At 43.2% G+C, this 24,081-nt stretch overlaps 1 protein-coding gene across 6 annotated transcripts; it reads right to left on the bottom strand.

Annotated features, from left to right (window-relative positions):
* Positions 1-1,850: 1,850 nt before the first annotated feature.
* LOC115662148 (kinetochore protein SPC24 homolog) lies at positions 1,851-24,081 on the bottom strand. 6 transcript variants are annotated; one of them, XM_056303518.1, is made up of 6 exons: positions 23,774-24,081; positions 21,811-21,955; positions 21,607-21,708; positions 2,544-2,617; positions 2,323-2,437; positions 1,851-2,221 (listed from the first exon to the last, which is right to left on the bottom strand). In XM_056303518.1, the coding sequence occupies exons 1-5, from the start codon at positions 23,949-23,951 to the stop codon at positions 2,328-2,330; spliced, it is 609 nt and encodes a 202-aa protein (XP_056159493.1). In that variant the 5' UTR covers positions 23,952-24,081; the 3' UTR covers positions 1,851-2,221; positions 2,323-2,327. The 6 variants fall into 6 exon arrangements, with proteins under 6 accessions (XP_056159493.1, XP_056159492.1, XP_056159490.1 ...); XM_056303517.1 differs by having other exon boundaries at positions 1,851-2,227; positions 2,328-2,437; XM_056303515.1 differs by lacking the exons at positions 1,851-2,221; positions 2,323-2,437; positions 2,544-2,617 and adding exons at positions 9,271-9,657; positions 9,758-9,867; positions 19,889-19,962.

Genomic DNA, 24,081 nt, shown 5'->3' with positions numbered 1-24,081 from the left:
ATGAAGTGGCACTAGTGAGAACATCATGTACTTCACTAGTCTTCTATTACGTGGAAAATGCGATTTGTACATCGCATATTCTGTTTCAGGATTTGCTCTAGTGAATGGTCTGTAGTTTTCTATTTCAAACCGTCTTTCTTTTTGTTGGTGGTCATTTTAGGATAAGATATAGTTCTTGCAGTACGGGTGGTTTGCTCTTTCTTTGGATCGATTGATTGTTAACTTAGCTTGAGTTACCCATACGATATCGGGCTAGTTAAATCTGAGTTACAAAATGGGTTTAGCCTATAGTTCTTTGTAAGTTGTATTTTAGGTCAAATTTATAAGTATTTTAATTTATAGGTTTTTTTTTGCATTTTTTACTTTATTTAATAATTTTTTTATTATTTATTTTGTTTTTTTAATTTGATGTGGAGTTTTTATTCAAATAACATATACATGTGAAGAGCTTAAAGTGAATTAAATGGGTGGGTATGAGTTTTCTTAAAATATTAATGTGTTCTAGTAAGATAGGTTAGGTCAGGTATGGGTCGGATCGGATCGGGTATGAGTCACTATATTTGCATTGCATGAAAATGGGTTAAAATGGGTTAAATGGGTCAAATATGAATCGATCCATATTCGACCCGATCCAAACTTGACTCGATCCACCAGTTTGACGGGTCTAGACATGTCATTACAGAGGTTTGATTATGTTGTATATGTGGAAATTATTATTATTTATTTGCTAATAAAATTTGTTTGTTTATATATCATTTCCGATTCTGATTCACCTAAAACAAATACATTGTCGATGAGTAAATTGAATTAATATTATGCCTCGTGATTGGGAAAAGAAAACAAAATCGCGATTTTGGTACAATTTTTTGCTGTCCGAACGCTACTCTTGTCTCAACAGACAAATAATTTTCCCACAATTTCTTGATATTACATTTAAATAACGAAATAAGAGAGGTACTTATATCTAAAATGGAGCGAAAAAAAATCAAAGACTGAAATATATACTTGCCAAAATGACACGGTGTGGACCGTGGATGTTGCTATTTAATCACTAATCTATAATTCGTAAGGAAAATTTAAGTCAATTAATAATATGTTTGTAGAAAGAGCGAGTGATGACTGGAATGGTTTGAAACCCGAAAGCATTAAGACCAAAGTTATGTGTAATTTTTTATGCATCCCATCTTTTAATTTCACATTAGAAAATTCTACTTTGGCCGATGTAATTTATTGTTAGATTTTTCTTTTAAGGTACGTTTTTTCTCACAACTTTGGTCTGTACACCATCCAAAGCGCGGTTCCTAAGTACATAAGAGTGGAATTACGATTTTAACCTTCATTGTCTAAAGATTTTATTCACGAAAGTTTCGTTTCATTTATTCAGTGACTAGAATTAAACGGGGATATATAGCTCGGAGAGGTTCGAACAAAGGTTCGTTCATTTTGCATCAAGCTTTTGCAAACATATGAGAACGAATTCGAAATTGTAACCGAGCATCCTCCTTTGTGTTTTCATGACCGGTTTGTAACTCAAGAGTTTCTCCGGCACTTTGCTAATTGAGGCTAAAATTTCGAAAATTAGAAATGCCCAGGATGTATCGTATCCATAAGGCAAAAACATAAATGAACTCCTAGAGTGCGAAATATGCGTTTGAATTTATTTGCGCTATTAGAAGAAAGAACATGCTATAATGATTCTTGCAACATAAAATTTATTTTCTTGTCTTTTTGTTAAAAACCCCTTCACTTTAGTCTACTAATAGTGAGTTAAATTTATAAGAAAATTTAAAACCCATGATGCCTTTATTTAAAAATAAATAAATTAGAACGACCTCATCAATAAAAGAGAAAAAAATAAACATGGATCAACTACTCATGTCACCTCAAAAGATGCCAGCACGGTATGATTCACAAGAACACACACAAAAGCCTGCATTTTGCACATACAAGTTCTTTCCCTACACCTAGCCATAGTTTGTTAAAAACGAAATGACCCAGAAAGACGGTTAAGTGCTCAATTCCGTCCCCATCCCCACCTCGACAGCGTTCGGGGGTCCATCCCAATTTCTCGAAAACACACAGATGTCATACAGGAAAAAAGTGATGTTTTGCACTTCGTTCCTGTTAGTACTTTCACTGATGAAAAGAGCAATCAACCGATCCCCCAAGATTTGGAGGATATTCCATTCGGCTTCTTCCCGAAGGAGATCATTCACCTACCCTTCACCTGAAATGTAAAAAGAGAGAGACAATGCGCAACACGGAGCTTGAGCAGAATATTCAGCAGCCAGATGAATGTAGAGGTAGACGAGCGTGTAATACCGTACCTATGAGTTACTAATCATCCTCCAGATATTCGTGCATGTGTCAAAGGCAGTCATCTTTGTCGAGTCGAACTCAAACTTATCCACCACCCTTTTCTCCCTGTCAACAATATCTGCGGTTATTGAGATTCAAGGAGCAATTGATCTGGGGGACGACCGTGAAACTCTAGTCAGTGTCACTGCATAGGAGTACACGAACAAGAAAAATTGAAAGCATACATCCTGAAATTTTGGAGCCGTCACCCAAGTTGGGGATGATATTCGTCACAGAAGCATACATAGAAAGACTCATCCTGCGAAATCAGGTAAAAGGAGAGGATGTTAATTTTGGATTAACACGAGAGAATCTTATTGTGCGTGTACATCGTGCGAGAGACCGCAAAAGAGCACAAATGGGAAGAAGGCTATGTTGAATGAGTCATGCTGTACGATCAATTTAAAAAAAAGCAAAATAGCTTTGAGCCTCACATCATGCAAATTTCATTGCCTATTCCTGCACAAGAATGCACAAAGACAAGCTCAAACCAACGTAAGCACCTCATGCACATGGCATGCACATCAGTAGAGTGCATAAGAACGAAGGATTTAAGGATATGATCAGATAAAACATATATACTAGAAGCAAGAAAACATGTACACTTGATGCATTGGCCACAAATGTGGGTCATATTCATTCTGGCTCGTTCTTAAGCTACACTGCAGGGTTCAAAACACATTTGGGCTAACAATCATGAAACTTTCACAATGTCGTTCAAATTATGATGAGGTAGCAGCTTAAAAAGAGATTATTTTCTGGACCTACATGGCTTGGACAGCATGTTCTTACTTCTTAGCTACTGCTCATTGCGCTTTCCCTTCTTTCTTGCATTTTAGGGGGTTAAGTCGTTGAAAGAATAGTATTTAGGCTTCAGCGCTTGGAGGAGCAGATGTATACGACTCCTAAAACAAAGGAGCATGCTGTTTCGAAATAAGAAGACAGGCTGCAACATCCGAACAAGCAATCTTACTCTGCAAGAAACTATCCTCCATTTTGACTACTTACAACTAGAGGTGACCATAAGATTGGTAGATCAATGCTAGCCAATTTGTTGATTTTGGGGAAGCAGTAGGTACCGGCAGATGGTTTGATGCTTAAAAGCACCAGTAGATAAATATTATAGACGTGCCCGTGATGGCAAGCGAGCAAGCGAGAGAGAGAGAGAGAGAGAGAGAGAGAGAGAGAGAGAGAGAGAGAGAGAATTATAAATTTGGGGTTTTATGGAGGGGAAGGAATAGGAGATTTACTTTAAGAGTGGAATATTGATTAGACTTCTCTATGTGCGAATTAATGCTGAATATCGGGTAAAGCACACTTCTCATTGATGCTTGTATAAAAATCTGCAGCCCCTTACACCCCTCTTCAATGGTAATAGAGTTATAGCAAAAGGACACAGGAGACAATTTTCCAGTAAGCTCAAATATTGGACTACGAACAAGGAGAACGCACGCAAGCTGCCAACTACATCCTAATAATGCACAAATGTGTAGGACTCAGCCAATGCCACTAACCTCATCCTAACCCGTCATTTAACAGAGATCAGCTTTAGTAGCACAAACATGATTGGGCTGTCTTTTCTTCATGGCTTTACCTCCTCTGCAAGTATTGGCCCTCAATAAATGGAGAAGTCCTCATGTGAGGAAGCCCTTCTCTCACGCCCACACACATACACGCCCACCTACAACACCCACCGACCATCCTTCTTCCTCTTGCTTTATTCAGCCAACTATGAAGCAACGTTAGAAACCTGCCCGAGACCTCGTTTTTCCTGTACTCAAGCCTTTTCGTGCTCAAACCACACATCACTTGCCTTCTTTCTTCTCACGTATTCTAGTGTTACATTGAGTAAGTGAATTTCCAAATATCGAAAAAGGAAGTTGCGATACGTTGTAACATAGTTTGCTTGGGCCGTTTCACTGTTATTTGGTCGATTATAGCTTGTTCTTTCTTTGGCCAGTGATGTTCCCGCTTGACAATTATGTTTGATATTTTTTGTTGTTTCGTAGCATAAATCTTGCTATTAATTTGCCATTGATGCCGGTACGGTAAGAGTCAATTTATGTGAACGGCGATTGTTTTATCCTCGCTTGATATTAGTGTTTTCACTTATTGAGTTTTCCCGACTCACTTCCCGTTGTTTTCTATTTTCAGGTCCGTAAGATGGCGTCTCCCCCGACCCAGTTTGGTAACCCTATGGACATGAGAGCCGAGCTACTCACGGTAATAGATACCCGAGAAGGTCGCGCCTATCGTCGAATCACGACATATGTTATGGTAGATGAAGTCCATGAGGACTTGGTTCCTCACCCGTACGTGACATGGTATCGCCTCCTGAACGAAGATTGGGTTAGACCCCTACATGGGTTTAACGGGCCGTTTGGCAGAACAGGCGGATCGGCTCCGGGGTAGGCCATGGGCGGGGTGTGAGACGGCCGGACGGACGGACAGGAGGAGGGAGGAGCGAGGAGCGGGAAGCCGTAGCGGAGTTAGGAACCCCAAGCTAAAGTTTTGTTTGTCCGATCGTTGGCTTGTTTTTCGGAATCGCCCTTGAAATGGGCATGTAAAATATACGTGTGCGGTTTGCATGGCCCGAGAGTAAAGCTTGTGAAGATAAGGACACATCATGTAAATACAACGTGCGATGTTTGCTCATATTATTCATGTTGTCTTGTTTGTTTCTATTTGCTTCCGCTTGCGCATTGATTAAAATGAACGGGACGCACTAACATATTTCCGCGAGTCACGAGTCCGAACTGGTCGAGATTGATCAATAAGTATCGATCTTGATTCTGGATCGGGACGTGATACCGACCTTCTCTGTAGAATCTTTGCCGGTTTCGCCTCGGATTTTTTGCGCATTCTCTCGGGGAGGCGCGCTGGGTCGCGGGTCGCTTGCATCATCGCTCAATTCAATTTGGAAATTTTTTCTCACTGAGTTCGTTCACTTCAATAGGAAAAGAACTTAATGGGAACGGGAGAAGTATGAATGGGAATGAGCAAACAAAAAAAATCTTGCCAAGAAATGATCAAAAGAACTTAATGGGATCGTCGGTAGTATTGATTGGATTCGTTTTGAATTTTGGATTTTTGTAATTCTTAGCTTTCTTTTTCCTATTTTTCATAAAAGAAAATTTTCTTTTTAAATTTGCAAAAAAATGATCAAAAGCAGCTTGATCCTCGATGTCAGTAGAAATGGCCCGGAAGTTTCCGGGCCGGAACATGTCGTATTCTTTTTTTTGGTCGAAAGAGCATAACGTATTCGCAAAGCGGAAACATCTAGATGAACTCCAGAGGACCAGAACCGAGTCAAAACCGCGTGATTTGATTGGCCACTCGGTCCAGCCAGCGCGCGAAAAGTCATCCACCGTCGGATCAACCCCATAGGGGTCAATCCAACGGTCAGGCTCCGACGAGCAGAGCACAACCACCCTGGGTACGGAAGTCACGGCACCGTCCGCCATTTCCCGAAGCGCAGGAAACCTTCTATAAATACCGGCGCTCTCGCCGTAGCCGTAGCATATCGCACCAGAAACCCTTCAGATTCTCTCTCTCTCTCTCACTACAGAGCTTCTCTCTCTCTCTCTAAGAAGCTCTTCAACCATGGCTGGCTCGAGCTCGCTGCTCTCTCTGGCGGCAATGGCGGTCCTCCTAGTCGGCCTGGCATCGTTGGCCCACACCCCGTCCAAGTCCCCCCCCTCCCCGTCCCCCACACCTCACCGTCGCCTTCTCCCATCATTCGGAAGACCAATCACCAAGGGGCAGCCGAGTCGAGGCCACGAGGACGTGCCATTCTCCGAGGGGCTGACGAGAAAATCCCCCGCGGACACGCTAAACCCCACCATGGGGATGACCGAGAACACGCTAAACCCCACCAAGGAGCAGCCGAGTAAATCCTCCGAGTACATGCCGCGTCCAGTCCCCATGGACGTGCCGAGTCATCCCACCCCCGATAGCCCCCTCTCCCCGTGGCTTACCCCCCCACGTCTCCCCCACCCCCCGCGGCCGCCTCCCCCCCGTCGCCCCCGCCCCCCCCCCCCCCACCCCCGCCTCCCCCCCGTCGCCGCCGCCAACCCCGCCTCTACCCGTCACCCCCGCCCCCCACCCGCCGCCGTCTCCCGCGCAGGTACGTTCGCCGTTGTCGTTCGCGACGTTGCTGGCCGGGGAGCCAGCTCCGGGGCACAGCGGGGCCGTGAGCGGCGTGGCCGTGAGCGGCGTGGCCGTGAGCGGCGGGGCCGTGAGCGGCAGGCGCGGCTTCGGCTTTGCCGGGTCGGTGGCGATCGGCGCCCTCGTCGCCGGTCTGGTCATATAAGCGATCGCCGGATTGTTGCTGCTGCTGCTCGCCGGCTGCTATTTATTTCTTTTTCTTTTTTATTTTTTTTAATGGGAATTTTCATAACGCTCCAATGCTTTTCTAGATAGTTTTTTTGACAATCCGGCGAGGAGCAGCAGATATGGCGACTGAGAGAAGATGGAGGTCTCGACCCAGATATGGCGACTGCATGACAGAAATTGAAGAGGAGGAATGTGAAATTTGTATTTCTCAATATGTATTTGTACATGTACATGGCTGTATTTATAGTACAATAAGCAATCAGGAAATAAATAAACATGATATCATTTTCCTATTTAATCTTCTGAATATTCCATCAATATTCCTTAATGCCGATTGTGCCGATTGTCTGAATCAATTAGTGGAGTCAAAGGATCGAATCAAATCCTTTCTCCAACACTGCACCTCCTCTTGAGTGTCCTCACTTCTTCAAGATCATTCTCTCTGACATCCTCGAATCTGGGAAGCTCGCCCTGATAATCTGTTCGTCACACCGAGGTCTCTGAATGGAGCTTTGGTGGATGTGTTTTTGGCTAGGTTCTTGGTTGTAGTGTTTGTAGGAGGTTGTGTTCGAAGTATGAGTGGATGTGAATGTAGTGTGCGTTGATGATTAGGTCAAAAAGCAGAGAAAGCAAGCTGATACCACGTGCTCCGAGCTCAACTTGATGCGAACTCCATGTTGTTTTTAGAATATAGTTTTCCAATGTGGTTGATATTATTGCTGCTATATATGTATGATGTGGCACTAGTGAGAACATCATGTACTTCACTAGTCTTCTATTATGTGGAAAATGCGATTTGTACATCGCATATTCTGTTTCAGGAATTTGCTCTAGTGAATGGTCTGTAGTTTTCTATTTCAAACTGTCTTTCGTTTTGTTGGTGGTCATTTTAGGATGCGATATAGTTTTTGCAGTATGGGTGATTTGCTCTTTCTTTGGATTGATTGGTTGTCAACTTAGCTTGAGTTACCTATGCGATAAGGTTAGTTAAATCTGAGTTACAAAATGGGTTTAGCCTATAGTTCTTTGTAAGTTATTTTTTAGGTCAAATTTATAAGTATTTTAATTTATAGGTTTTTCTTTTGCATTTTTTTACTCTATTTACTAATTTTTTTATTATTTAATTTGTTTTTTTAATTTGATGTGGATTTTTTATTCAAATAACATGTACATGTGAAGAGCTTAAAGTGAATTAAATGGGTGGGTATGAGTTTTCTTAAAATATTAATGTGTTCTAGTAGGATGGGTTAGGTCAAGTCGGGTATGGATCGGGTCGGGTTGGGTATGAGTCAATATATTTGCATTGCAAGAAAATGGGTTAAAATGGGTTAAATGGATCAAATATGGATTGACCCATATTCGACCCGACCCAAACTTGATCTGAGCTATCCGTTTGACGGGTCTAAACATGTCATTACAAAAGGTTTGATTATGTTGTTTATGCGAAATTATTATTATTTATTTGCTAATAAAATTTGCTTGTTTATATATCATTTCCGATTCTGATTCGCCTAAAACAAATACATTGTCGATGAGTAAATCGAATTAATATTATGCCTTGCGATCGGGAAAAGAAAACAAAATTGTGATTACGGTACAATTTTATGCTTTTCGAATGCTACTCTTGTCTCGATAGACAAATAATTTTCCCACAATTTCTTCATATTAAATTTAAATAACGAAATAAGAGAGGTACCTATATCTAAAATGAAGCGAAAAAAAATCAAAGATTGAAATATATACTTGCCAAAATGACATGGTGTGGACCGTGGATGTTGCTATTTAATTACTAATCTATAATTCGTAAGGAGAAATTAAGTCGATTAATAATATGTTTGTAGAAAGAGCGAGCGATGACCGGAATGGTTCGAAACCCGAAAGCATTAAGACCAAAGTTATGTGTAATTTTTTATGCATCCCATCTTTTAATTTCACATTAGAAAATTCCACTTTGGCCGATGTAATTTATTGTTAGATTTTTCTTTTAAGGTACGTTTTTTCTCACAACTTTGGTCTGTACACCATCCAAAGCGCGGTTCCTAAGTACATAAGAGTGGAATTACGATTTTAACCTTCATTGTCCAAAGTTTTCATTCACGAAAGTTTCGTTTCATTTATTCAGTGACTAGAATTAAACGGGGATATATAGCTCGGAGAGGTTCGAACAAAGGTTCGTTCATTTTGCATCAAGCTTTTGCAAACATATGAGAACGAATTCAAAATTGTAACCGAGCATCCTCCTTTGTGTTTTCATGACCGGTTCGTAACTCGAGAGTTTCTCCGGCACTTTGCTAATTGAGGCGAAAATTCCAAAAATTAGAAATGCCCAAGATGTATCGTATCCATAAGGCAGAAACATAAATGAACTCCTAGAGTGCGAAATATGTGTTTGAATTTACTTGCGCTATCGAAATAAAGAACATGCTCCAATGATTCTTGCAACATAAAATTTATTTTCTTGTCTTTTTGTTAAAACCCTTTACTTTAGTCTACTAATAGTGAGTTAAATTTGTAAGAAAATTTAAAACCCCGTGATGCCTTTATTTAAAAATAAATAAATTAGAACGACCTCATCAATAAAAGAGAAAAAAAATAAACGTGGATCAACTACTCATGTCACCTCAAAAGATGCTAGCACGATATGATTCACAAGAACACACACAAAAGCCTCTATTTTGCACATACAAGTTCTTCCCCTACACCTAGCCATAGTTTGTTAAAACGGAATGACCCGGAAAGACGGTTAAGCGCTCAATTCCGTCCCCATCCCCACCTCGACAGCGTTCCGGGGTCCATCCCGATTTCTCGAAAACAAACAGATGCCATACCGGAAAAAAGTGCCGATTTGCACTTCGTTCCTATTAGTACTTTCACTGATGAAGAGAGGAATCGACCGATCCCCCAAGATTTTGAGGATAATCCTTTCGGCTTCTTCCTGAAGGACATCATTCACCTACCCTCCACCTGTAATGTGAAAAGAGAGAGACAATGCGCGAAGAGGAGCTTGAGCAGAATATTCGGCAGCCAGATGAATGTAGAGGTAGACGAGCGTGTAATACCGTACCTATGAGTTACTAATCATCCTCCAGATATTCGTGCATGTGTCAAAGGCAGTCATCTTTGTCGAGTCGAACTCAAATCTATCCACCACCCTTTTCTCCCTGTCAACAATATCTGTGGTTATTGAGATTCAAGGAACAACTGATCTGGGGGACGACCGTGAAACTCTAGTCAGTGCCACTGCACTGGAGTACACGAACAAGAAAAATTGAAAGGATACATCTTGAAATTTTGGAGCCATCACCCAAGTTGGGGATGATATTCGTCACAGAAGCATACATCGAAAGGCTCATCCTGTGAAATCAGGTAAAAGTAGAGGATATTAATTTTGGATTAACACGAGAGAATCTTATTGTGCGTGTACATCGAGCATGAGACCGCAAAAGAGCACAAAGGGGCAGAGAAGGCTACATTGAACGAGTCATGCTATAGGATCAATTCAAAAGAAAGCAAAAGAACTTTGAGCCTCATATCATGCAAGTTTCATTGCCTTTCCACACAAGAATGCACAAAGACAAGCTCAAACCGACCTAAGCTCTCATGCACATGGCATGCACATCCTTAGAGTGCACAAGTGCACAAGAACGAAGAATTTAAGGATATGATCAGATAAAACATATATACTAGAAGCAAGAAAACAATAAGTAAACTTGATGCATTGGCCACAAACGTGGGTCATATTCATTCTGGCTCGTTCTTAAGCTACACTTTAGGGTTCGAAACACATTTGGGCTAACAATCGCGAAACTTTCACAATGTCGTTCAAATTATGATAAGGTAGCAGCTTAAAAAGAGATTATTTTCTGGACCTATATGGCTTTGACAGCATGTTCTTACTTCTTAGCTACTACTCATTGCGCTTTCCCTTCTTTCTTGCATTTTAGGGGGTTAAGTCGTTGAAACAATAGTATTTAGGCTTCGGCGCTTGGAGGACCAGATGTATACAACTCCTAAAGCAAAGGAGAATGCTGTTTCGAAATAAGAAGACAGGCTGCAACATCCGAACAAGCAATCTTACTCTGCAAGAAACTATCCTCCAGTTTGACTACTTACAACTAGAGGTGACCATAAGATTGGAAGATCAATGCTAGCTAGTTTGTTGATTCGGGGAAGCAGTAGGTAGCAGCAGATGGTTTGATGCTTAAAACCAACAGTAGATAAATATTATAGACGTGCCCATGCTGGCAAGAGAGAGAGAGAGAGAGAGAGAGAGAGAGAGAGAGAGAGAGAGAGAGAGAGAGAGAGAGAGAGAGAGAATTATATATTGGGGTTTTATGGAGGGGAAGGAATAGGAGATGTAACGGTCTGAATTTTCGATCCTTTTCCCGGGATTTAGGAAATGAATATTGATCAATGCACTATAGTGAGATCTCGCTCGAAACAGCGCATTCTCGGGATGCTAACCGTAGGGGTAGGGCTATTACGGGATTGAGTTCGCACCACCAAAGAACTCGACCTGGATTCGATCTTCGACCATATGGATTGACGAGAAAATGTTTTGAGCCAACCGAGACCGGTCTATTTGATTGATCGTGTCCGAAGGGAACTAGCGATAGACCCTCGCAATTATATGACAATCGAGGTCGTTCTGGGTAGAGTAAACTTAAACGTGATTTGACTTAGTGTCGATCACGGGTCGAGAGCGCGTTATCCCAATGAGCCACCCGTTAGCCAGAGATAAACTAAAGTCGTGATTGTTCGATTTTAGTCATTTCTTGGAATTCGGGCCCGGGAATCGAGAATTTTGAAAGTGACAATTTTGAGTGGCCGATGACGTTTTTGGCTTGGCCAACCTTGGGGCCACCCATTTCTGCAAAAAAATGGATTTCGGTTCGGGACCGGAAAAATTACGATTTTGCCCCTCGGGACACCAACGTTGATTTTGAGGCCGTATGAGATTATTTTTCGAGGCCGATGTCATTTTGGGATGGCCACGCAAATTTAGAGTTGTTACGGTCAAAAATTGGAATTTTGGCCCGGGAGCGAAAATAATATTATTTTATTCTCCAGGACTTTGCAGTCAATTTTCGAGGGCTTAAGAAGCTATTTTCGCGATTCCGACGCCATACTATGTTGGCCACACATATTTGAGGTTGGTACAGGTGAAAATTGGAATTTCGACTCGGGACCGGAAAAATGACCGTTTTGCCCCTGGGCCATTCTCAGTTCCGAAATTTTGGGAAAATATTTGGGATAATTAAGAGTACTTGTCAGCTGAATTATTAGACCTAAAGACCTTTTTGCCCCTCAATTATTGGATATGGACAAATGATGACCGTTAGATTAGGGGCATTTTGGTCAAAACCGTCAGATCGGCGACACGTGGCAGCTCAAGCCCCCAATATTTGACCACCCTTGGACCGGCCACTCTCTCTCCTCCTCCCCATTCGGCCAAGACTCTCTCTCCGTCTTCCTCCTTCTCGGCCGCCGTCCGTACGTCGGAGCACGCCGAACCGCCGCCGTGCCACCGCTGTCCGCCGGCCGCCGTCGCTGCTGCTGCCTCGTCCAGCCACCACCTACCAGCAGCACCGCCCCATCTCGCCTTTCTCTCTCTCTTTTTCCCCGTTCGGCGCAAGGAACCGCCGTGTACCGCCGCTTGGAGGCCGACTGCCGCCGCGCCGGAGCTCGAACAGCTGAGCTGCTGTCGCCACGACCCTCCAGCCGCCCGTACGTCGCCGTACGTCACCGTCCGTACGACGTCCGTACGGTGTCCCTACATCGCCGGCGACGCCGCCACCGCCGCTGTTCCGGCCACCATCCGGCCACCATCCAGCCAGCTTGCCCTATTTTTATTAGGTAAGTGTCTCTCCCAAAAACTACCTAGGACCTCGGGTATTTCTAGGCTCGTTTAGGACCCGGTTTAGGCAATTTTGTGGCTGTTTTGGGACTGAATGAGTGGCTGATTGTTTGGTGGTTGTGGACTGAATTGGCGATGAAAATTTGAGGTTTAGGAAGCTCAGGTAGGGTTATGATGTTGTGGCTGGATTGGGGGTTGAATTGTGCAATCGATCGGTGGGATTATGCTATGAATTGAATTGTGTACGTGGTTATGTGATTTGTGATTGTGGGCTGATTTGGATTGTGCTTGGGTTGAAGGTGGGGTGGTAATGTGCCATAGGTGTGTGGCCATGAGGTGTGGTGGTGTGATAGTGCATTCGCGTATTGTATTCGCATGCCAAGAATGTGTGATTGGGTGGCGTGTTCGTGTGACGAGAATGTGAAATTGTGAAATGTGTGTGTGAGGTGTGTATGTTTGGCCGTGCGACTGTTGACCGTGTGTAAGTGTGGTTTGAATGGAACGAGGGTATGGAAATATAGGATTTGTGGTAAAGGATCCGTCATGAGGCGTATTCGTTTACGCGGGACGATGCCGTCCCTGACGAGGTGACGATGCCCGGCCCGATGGGGTGACGATGCCTGATGTGGTCAGAAGACCGTTGGCCTGATGCGTTTTACGCGAGCGCGGTAGAAGGAAAGTGTGTGTAGGATTCCGTCCTGAGGCGTGTTCGTTTACGCGGGACGATGCCGTCCCTGACGAGGTGACGATGCCCGGCCCGACGGGGTGTCGATGCCTGACGAGGTCAGAAGACCGTTGGCCTGATGCGTTTTACGCGGGCGCGGTAGTGGTGGAGGAGTTGAGAATGAGCGGGAATTGGCTTGAGGTACGAGGCTTGAGAAAGTGACACATGGTGCGAGTAGTGTGCGAGTGTATTTGTATCGCGTGATGTAATGCTTAATTATGGGGTAGAAACTGCTAGGCACGGTATGGGACGTGCCCAAGTGGTTTCTGTCTTATAATTGAGGCACGCGTGCGTCTGTGATTCCTTGTTGTGATGTGCTGGCTGTATTATGGTCTAACGTGCAGGAACGTGCATGATGGGTTCCAAATAGGTTCGTGTGTGATTGTTAGATTGATTGATCGTTGTGTGAGATGCGTGTTCTGTCTGGCGGTACGTGAATGCCTACGTGGGGTTTGGGGTTGTACACTTATTGAGATTCGTCTCATAGTTATATAATCCATAATTTCAGACCCCCAGCCGTAAACTCGGGAAGTTCACCTCTTCTTTTTAGAAGTTCGAGGAACCGTTTTTGGTGCCCGGTGGAACTACATGTGAGTGTCCGGAGGCTCAAGCCCGAAGAATCAGGAGCAGAACGGAAGGCGATCCTTAGGTTTTCCCTAGGGTTTTTAGGGATTGTGTAAATCGGGTTGACCCATAGGGAAGTTAAGTTAACCAGACCCTGATCTTTTGTTATGACGGTGATTTCGGATGCTAGTTTGATAATTATGTCTGTAATAAAATGTTTGTATATTTGGTGCAGTAATATTGTATGAAATGCTGTTGTTATTGTTTGTCTGTTCTGTTGCTCTACCCCGTTGTCGTCATCTTTTAGTCCGGGGGTTTTTATATCCGCTTTCGCATGTGGCTCTGATGTTTGGGTTGGGTCGGCGACGTTCCAGGGACGTCGCACAAATTCGACCTGTAGCGGGATGTCGCGAGCTCGATGGGATTCGGGGCGTGACGGGAGATTTACTTTTTAAGAGTGGAATATTAATTAGACTTCTCTATGTGCGAATTAATGCTGAAGATCGGGTAAAGCACACTTCTCATTGATGCTTGTATAAAAATCTGCAGCCCCTTACACCCCTCTTCAATGGTAATAGAGTTATAGCAAAAAGGACACAGGAGACAATTTTCCAGTTAGCTCAAATATTGGACTACGAACAAGGAGAACGCACGCAAGCTGCCAACTACATCCTAATAATGCACAAATGTGTAGAACAGCCAATGCCGCTAACCTCATCCTAACCCGTCATTTAACAGAGATCAGCTTTAGTAGCACAAACATGATTGGGCTGTCTAGCATTTTAAACTTCTTGTGTTAATCACATGAATGTCTATTTGGCCATTTTAAACTTCATCCTGTCTCTTTGGCCATGGTTCATTAATGCATTAAATTGACTATTAGACTTTTGAGGTCATTTCATGATAGCATTTGTCTTTTTTTCGTAGTATTGGCCCTCTATAAATGGAGAAGTCCTCACGTGAGGAAGCCCCTCTCTCATGCCCACACACATACACACAAGCCCACCTACAACACTCGCCGACCATCCTTCTTCCTCTTGCTTTGTTCGGCCAACTAGGAAGCCACATTAGAAACTCGCCCGAAACCCCGTTTTTCCCGTACTCAAGCCTTTTCGTGCTCAAACCACACGTCACTTGCCTTCTTTCTTCTCACGTATTCTCACATGTTCTAGTGTTACGGTGAGTAAGTGAATTTCCTAATATTGGAAAAGAAAGTTGCGATGAATTGTAATATGGTTTGTTTGGGCCGTTTTTCTGTTATTTGGTCGATTATACTTACGTTGAGTAAGTGAAATGGGCATGTAAAATATATGTGTGCGGTTTGCATGGCCCGAGAGTAAAGCTTGTGAAGATAAGCACACATCATGTAAATATAACGTGCGATGTTTGCTCATATTACTCATGTTGTCTTGTTTGTTTCTATTTGCTTCCGCTTGCGCATTGATTAAAATGAACGGGGCGCACTAACATATTTCCGCGAGTCACGAGTCCGAACGGGGTCGGGATTGATCAGTAAGCATCGATCTTGATTCCGGGTCGGGACGTGACACCGACCTTCTCTGTCGAATCTTCGCCGGTTTCGCCTCAGATTTTTTGCGCATTCTCTCGGGGAGGCGCGGTGGGTCGCGGGTCGTTTGCATCGTCGCTCGATTCAATTTTGAAAAGTTTCTCTCACTGACTTCGTTCGATTCGATAGGAAAAGAACTTAATGGGAACGGGGAGAAGTTTGAATGGGAATATGAGCAAGCAAACAAAAAATCTTGCCAAAAAATGATCAAAAGAACTTAATGGGATCGTCGGTGGTATTGATTGGCTTCGTTTTGAATTTTGGATTTTTGTAATTCTTAGCTTTCTTTTTCCTATTTTTTATAAAAGAAAATTTTCTTTTTAGATTTGCAAAAAAAATGATCAAAAGCAGCTTGATCCTCGAGATGTCGGTAGGAACTTCCCGGAAGTTGCCGGGCCGGAGCATATCGTATTGGGAAGCGGAAACATTATTCAAACATATTACCCGATCAGTCGATGCTGCAGAGTTTGTACCCGATCACAGCTGTCGCCGCCACTTGCCCCGCCCCCCACCAAAACCCGCGTGATTTGATTGGCCACTCGGCCGGCGAGCGCGCGAAGGATCATCCGCCGTCGGATCGACCCCCGGGGGGTCAATCCAACGGTCAGGCACAGCCCGTCCCCGCCCGAAGCGCAGAAAGCCTTCTATAAATACCGGCGCGCTCGCCGTCGCATAACGCACCAGAAGCCCCTCAGGCCCTCTCTCTCTCACTCTCGCTACAGAGCTTCTCTCTCTCTCTAAGAAGCTCTTCAACCATGGGTGGCTCGAGCTCGCTGCTCTCTCTGGCGGCAATGGCGGTCCTCCTCGTCGGCCTGGCGGCGGCGCAGGGCCCCTCCCCGTCCAAGTCCCCACCCTCGCCGTCCCCCACACCTCCCCGTCGCCTTCTCCCATCACTCGTACGACCACGACCAATCCCCAAGGAGCTGACGAATCCATTCCCCGAGGAGCTGCCGCGTCTTCCCGGTCTCCCTCGCCTCCGCCGCCCCCCGCGGCTCCCCCCCGGTCTCCTCCGCCCCCCGCGGCTTCCCCCCCGCCGTCGCCCCCGCCCCCGCCTCCGCCCCCCACCGCCTCCCCCGTCACCCCGCCCCTCCTGCCCCGGCCTCCCGCGCCCGGGGCCCACGCTCTGGTACCTTTGCCGTTGTCGATCGCGAGGCTGCCGGCCAGGGAGCCAGCGCCGGGGCACGGCGGGGCCCCGAGCGGCAGGCTGGGGCCTCCCGCGCCGTCGCCCTCCGTCTCGCCCAAGGCGTCCCCGTCGCCTTCTCCGACCGCCCCGCCGGTACCTCCGCCGTCGTCGATCGCGACGCCGCCGGCCGGGCCGCCAGCTCCCGGCACAGCGGGGCCGTGAGCGGCAGGCTCGGCTTCGGCTTTGCCGGGTCGGTGGCGATCGGCGCCCTCGTCGCCGGTCTGGTCATATAAGCGATCGCCGGATTGTTGCTGCTGCTCCTCGCCGGCTGCTATTTATTTCTTTTCCTTTTTTTCTTTTTTTTTAATGGGAATTTGCATTAATGCTCAAATGCTTTTCTAGATAGTTTTTTTGATAATCCGGCGAGGAGCAGCAGATATGGCGACTGAGAGAAGATGGAGGTGTCGACCCAGATATGGCGACTGCACCTCCTCTTGAGAGTCCTCACTTCGTCAAGATCCTTCTCTCCGACACCGTCGAATCTGGGAAGCTCGCCCTAATAATTTGTTCGTCGAACCGAGGCCTCTGAATGCAGCTTTGGTGGACGTGCTTTTGGCTAAGTTCTTGATTGGAGTGTTCGTAGACGGTTGTGTTCGAAGTATGAGTGGATGTGAATGTAGTGTGCATTGATGATTAGGTCAAAAAGCACGGAAAGCAAGCTGATACCACGTGCTCCGAGCTCAACTTGATGCGAACTCCATGTTTTTAGAGTATGGTTTTCCAATGTGGTTGATATTATTGTCGCTATCTATGTATGAAGTGGCACTAGTGAGAACATCATGTACTTCACTAGTCTTCTATTATGTGGAAAATGCGATTTGTACATCGCATATTCTGTTTCAAGAATTTGCTCTAGTGAATGGTCTGTAGTTTTCTATTTCAAACTGTCTTTCGTTTTGTTGGTGGTCATTTTAGGATGCAATATAGTTCTTGCAGTACGGGTGATTTGCTCTTTCTTTGGATTGATTGGTTGTCAACTTGACTTGAGTTACCCATACGAAATTGGGCTAGTTAAATCTGAGTTACAAAATGGGTTTAGCCTATAGTTCTTTATAAGTTATTTTTTAGGTCAAATTTATAAGTATTTTAATTTATAGGTTTTTCTTTTGCATTTTTTTATTCTATTTACTAATTTTTTTATTATTTAATTTGTTTTTTTAATTTGATGTGGATTTTTTATTCAAATAACATGTACATGTGAAGAGCTTAAAGTGAATTAAATGGGTGGGTATGAGTTTTCTTAAAATATTAATGTGTTCTAGTAGGATGGGTTAGGTCAAGTCGGGTATGGATCGGGTCGGGTTGGGTATGAGTCAATATATTTGCATTGTAAGAAAATGGATTAAAATGGGTTAAATGGGTCAAATATGGATCGACCCATATTCGACCCGACCCAAACTTGATCTGACCTATCCGTTTGACGGGTCTAGACCTGTCATTACAAAGGTTTGATTATGTTGTTTATGTGAAATTATTATTATTTATTTGCTAATAAAATTTGCTTGTTTATATATCATTTCCGATTCTGATTCGCCTAAAACAAATACATTGTCGATGAGTAAATCGAATTAATATTATGCCTCGCGATCAGGAAAAGAAAACAAAATTGTGATTTCGGTACAATTTTATGCTTTTCGAATGCTACTCTTGTCTCGATAGACAAATAATTTTCCCACAATTTCTTCATATTAAATTTAAATAACGAAATAAGAGAGGTACCTATATCTAAAATGAAGCGAAAAAAAATCAAAGATTGAAATATATACTTGCCAAAATGACATAGTGTGGACCGTGGATGTTGCTATTTAATTACTAATTTATAATTCGTGAGGAGAAATTAAGTCGATTAATAATATGTTCGTAGAAAGTGCGAGCGATGTCCGGAATGGTTCGAAACCCGAAAGCATCAAGACCAAAGTTATGTGTAATTTTTTATGCATCCCATCTTTTAATTTCACATTAGAAAATTCCACTTCGGCCTATGTAATTTATTGTTAGATTGTTCTTTTAAGGTACGTTTTTTCTCACAACTTTGGTCTGTACACCATCCAAAGCGCGGTTCCTAAGTACATAAGAGTGGAATTACGATTTTAACCTTCATTGTCCAGAGTTTTCATTCACGAAAGTTTCGTTTCATTTATTCGGTGACTAGAATTAAACGGGGATATATAGCTCGGAGAGGTTCGAACAAAGGTTCGTCCATTTTGCATCAAGCTTTTGCAAACATATGAGAACGAATTCGAAATTGTAACCAAGCATCCTCCTTTGTGTTTTCATGACCGGTTCGTAACTCAAGAGTTTCTCCGGCACTTTGCTAATTGAGGCGAAAATTCCAAAAATTAGAAATGCCCAAGATGTATCGTATCCACAAGGCAGACACATAAATGAACTCCTAGAGTGCGAAATATGTGTTTGAATTTACTTGCGCTATCGAAATAAAGAACATGCTCCAATGATTCTTGCAACATAAAATTTATTTTCTTGTCTTTTTGTTAAAACCCTTTACTTTAGTCTACTAATAGTGAGTTAAATTTGTAAGAAAATTTAAAACCCCGTGATGCCTTTATTTAAAAATAAATAAATTAGAACGACCTCATCAATAAAAGAGAAAAAAAATAAACGTGGATCAACTACTCATGTCACCTCAAAAGATGCTAGCACGGTATGATTCACAAGAACACACAAAAGCCGGCATTTTGCACATACAAGTTCTTTCCCTACACCTAGCCATAGTTTGTTAAAACAGAATGACCCGGAAAGACGGTTAAGCGCTCAATTCCGTCCCCATCCCCACCTCGACTGCGTTCCGGGGTCCATCCCGATTTCTCGAAAATAAACAGATGTCATACCGGAAAAAAGTGCTGATTTGCACTTCGTTCCTATTAGTACTTTCACTGATGAAGAGAGGAATCGACCGATCCCCCAAGATTTGGAGGATATTCCATTCGGCTTCTTCCCGAAGGAGATCATTCACCTACCCTCCACCTGTAATGTGAAAAGAGAGAGACAATGTGCGAAGAGGAGCTTGAGTAGAATATTCGGCAGCCAGATGAATGTAGAGGTAGACGGTGTGGAATACCGTACCTATGAGTTACTAATCATCCTCCAGATATTTGTGCACGTGTCAAAGGCAGTCATCTCTGTCGAGTCGAACTCAAATCTATCCACCACCCTTTTCTCCCTGTCAACAATATCTGTGGTTATTGACATTCAAGGAACAACTGATCTGGGGACGACCGTGAAACTCTAGTCAGTGCCACTGCATTGGAGTACACGAACAAGAAAAAATTGAAAGGATACATCCTGAAATTTTGGAGCAATCACCCAAGTTGGGGATGATATTCGTCACAGAAGCATACATCGAAAGACTCATCCTGCGAAATCAGGTAAAAGTAGAGGATATTAATTTTGGATTAACACGGGAGAATCTTATTGTGGGTGGACATTGAGCATGAGACCGCAAAAGAGTACAAAGGGGCAGAGAAGGCTACATTGAACGAGTCATGCTGTAAGATCAATTTAAAAGAAAGCAAAATAACTTTGAGCCTCATATCATGCAAGTTTCATTGCCTATTCCTGCACAAGAATGCACAAAGACAAGCTCAAACCAACCTAAGCTCTCATGCACAGGGCATGCACATCCTTAGAGTGCACAAGAATGAAGGATATAAGGATACGATCAGATAAAACATATATACTAGAAGCAAGAAAACAAGTAAACTTGATGCATTGGCCACAATCGTGGGTCATATTCATTCTGGCTCGTTCTTAAGCTACACTTGAGGGTTCAAAACACATTTGGGCAAACAATCGCGAAACTTTCACAATGTCGTTCAAATTATGATAAGGTAGCAGCTTAAAAAGAGATTATTTTCTGGACCTACATGGCTTTGACAGCATGCTCTTACTTCATAGCTACTACTCATTGCGCTTTCCCTTCTTTCTTGCATTTTAGGGGGTTAAGTCGTTGAAACAATAGTTTTTAGGCTTCAGCGCTTGGAGGACCAGATGTATACAACTCCTAAAGCAAAGGAGAATGCTGTTTCCAAATAAGAAGACAGGCTGCAACATCTGAACAAGCAATCTTGCTCTGCAAGAAACTATCATCCAGTTTGACTACTTACAACTAGAGGTGACCATAAGATTGGTAGATCAATGCTAGCTAGTTTGTTGATTTGGGGAAGCAGTAGGTAGCAGCAGATGGTTTGATGCTTAAAAGCACCAGTAGATAAATATTATAGACGTGCCCATGCTGGCAAGCGAGCAAGCATGAGAGAGAGAGAATTATAAATTTGGGGTTTTATGGAGGGGAAGGAATAGGAGATTTACTTTAAGAGTGGACTATTAATTAGACTTCTCTATGTGCGAATTAATGCTGAAGATCGGGTAACGCACACTTCTCATTGACGCTTGTATAAAAATCTGCAGCCCTTACACCCCTCTTCAATGGTAATAGAGTTATAGCAAAAGGACACAGGAGACAATTTTCCAGTTAGCTCAAATATTGGACTATGAACAAGGAGAACGCACGCAAGCTGCCAACTACATCCTAATAATGCACAAATGTGTAGAACAGCCAATGCCACTAACCTCATCCTAACCCATCATTTAACAGAGATCAGCTTTAGTAGCACAAACATGATTGGGCTGTCTAGCATTTTAAACTTCTTGTGTTAATCACATGAAATGTAATATCGCGGATTCTATGGATTTAGAAAAGGTTGCATGACCATTCTGATGTCTGTCTATTTGACTACACAAGTCATCCAATAACATGATGATGCAAACTAATGGCTCTTTGGAAATAATTAGCTAGCAACAGACTGTTATGGACAGTTAGAGAGGCATATAGAGCCTTGCTTTTTTCACAATAGCAAGAATATCTGGAAATGCCCATGCAAACTTATAATGCCAGACACAAGTTAAGATTTTGTTATCTTCAATTCCATTCGCATTTTCCCAGTTTGTAGAGTTAGTACAAATTTGAAGAAATAAAAAGCTTCTGCATATGAACTTACTGTTCTCTCCGCTCATGTTGCTCAAGTTTCTTCAAAGCTTGCTTCCTCTCCTCAATGGAAATCCTTGAAAGGTCTAGCTCATTAATTTCGTTGGTGACAATTGTGTTGGTACATATATAAGACAAAATTGAATATCAATTTGTTGTCAACGAACATGTAAAAAGATCATCAATGCTATGACAAAAAAATTGTTTAGGTACTTATCTCAAATCCTCCATAAGCAGTTGTTCCTTCTCCAGTTCCTCTTGCAGTTCTTTCTCGAGTTGGTCGATATCCACATCTCCAGCAACTTCAGATCTCACCGCTTCAGTTTTCTTCTTGCAAGCATCAATCTTTTCCCCATACTCTGCTAAACCACAAAAAATTCAGAATAAAGAGAGAGCATAAAAGAGGTATATGATCAAATCAAACCATCTTCTGATGAAGTTGGTCAAGATTGTTAAGTCATTGTGAATAGAGATAACTTTGCATTTCTTCCTCAGTCATGTCAAATTCTACAAAATTAGTGGCAAAGCTCCGTACGACAGATAAACGGGGGAAAAGGGGGTCCAAAAGAAATAGCCTGTGTTCTCATTTCATTGCCAATAACCAAAAAGCAAACTAGCAAGATTTAATTTTGACATACCAGCATTTAATCTAATATTTTTAATTAAAATGACACAATGCGAACTTGAGGATTTCATGGATGTCTTCACAAGTATAGTTATTCAAGAAATGTCTCCAATGATAGCCCGTCAGGCTGTCAGAGTGAAATACTTGCATTCATTTAAGACAATCACAAGTCACAATATTCAATAACTCTCAGAACACACCCCTGATCCCAATAGTCATTCAATCTATAAGATTGATAGGAGATGAATTGTCACACAAAGAAGTAATCGTAATTACCACTGAACGAAGAACCTACTCTGAGAAATCGTAAATATGCAAAAGAAAAAAGAGGAAAAAACCATATTCTGATCTATATAACAGAGTAGGCTACCAAATTAAAGACAGCAAGGGAGAATCCAACAAGAAATTCTGTTTAAGATGAACGATTCGCATAATTAAGTAGGGAAAAAGCAAGGAAAAAGAATCAAATAGGCTAACAGCCAGTATATTCCTTTATCATCCTCTATGTGATTCAACGGGTTAGAAACTACACGCTTAATATATAGTTTACTTGAACAATGTGCAGGCATCACAAAGGGCTTCAAAATATCTGTTCTACTAACATCATAATAAACAGATCGTTCAAGCACATCTGCAAAATGGCTCATGTTCTTGAGGAGTCTCCAAATCAGATCTCATGACCTCACGAAATAAGAAATGCCTTTAGCCTTATATCAGAAAAGACAAAGCTTCCTTTAACTGATTTAACGCAGGTACCGATATCTCTAGTCAGTGTGGTGTGTGGCCTGCAATTTACTTGTGTAAATACAAAATCAAACTCAGAACTCTACATATATATAACTAAACTCATGGGTAGCACAAATTGGACGGCTAACATCTTAGTATCGTGTAAGGACGTCCATATTCAATATGGGGGAATCCAAAAATACGAGTAATGAAAACTATAGCAGAACCGAACACACTGCATTACACGCTGTGATAGTGAAGACAGACTATTATGCATTTCTTCCTCAGTCACAGAAGATTCTACAGAATTAGCAGGGAAGCAAAGTACTAGAGATGAACATGGAGTAAAAGAGGATATGCCCAAACAAATTGCCCGCATCTTCATTTCATTGTCAAATAACCGATAAGCAAAACTTGGCCAGATAGCATCTCAAAAGCCCCGGACCCCCTGAACTACCCACACTTCGATCCTGTCATCCGTATCGGAAAAAAGAAGAACTTTTTTGGAAAGAGACCCGGAAATGCCACTACAGAACAGCAATTCACACTTCAAATGACACCATGCCGTGCAAAATTCGGGCACGAACCGGAACCTAATCAAAAACCTTCCAATCGAATGTTTTCAGCTCAAATCATGCCATTGGGAACAAGAAACAGTCGCACCCCATCAAACGCAATCACAAGCCGCGACGCCCAACGAGACCCCGACACCCCCCGAGAAGCGCAGAACCGCGGCGCGGCCCGTCTCCGACCCGAACCCGCCATCAAAATCGACAAGGCGGGAACAAAAGGAGGGCGTGCGAAAAAAGGGGGCGGAAAGATCATTGACCCAGAAGCGAGGACCGGAGGCCGGCGAGGTCGGCGTCGCAGGAGGAGCGGAGTGCGCCGGAGTGGCGGAGGCACAGGGCGAGGTTAGCGGCGCCATTGTCGTCCCTGAGGACCTGGGCGAGGTCGTCGCTGTAGGAAACGAGCTTCTGCAGATCGATGTTCCGAGAGAGATCCCCCATCTCCTTCGACGGGCAAGTGCTCGAAGTTCGGTTCGTGTTGCAGAGGAGGAGATCGAGGAAGACGATGCGACTGCGTAGAGGGGAAAACTGCAAGAAAGTGCGCACCCCAAAGGCACGTTCAAAATCCTCT

This window comes from Syzygium oleosum, unplaced genomic scaffold (genome assembly GCF_021117445.2).
Source record: "Syzygium oleosum isolate NSW1041296 unplaced genomic scaffold, Sole_v2.1 Sole_v2.27, whole genome shotgun sequence".
NCBI lineage: Eukaryota > Viridiplantae > Streptophyta > Magnoliopsida > Myrtales > Myrtaceae > Syzygium > Syzygium oleosum.
The sequence above is the reverse complement of the archived record's forward strand: the minus strand, read 5'-3'. Positions and strand labels throughout refer to the sequence as shown.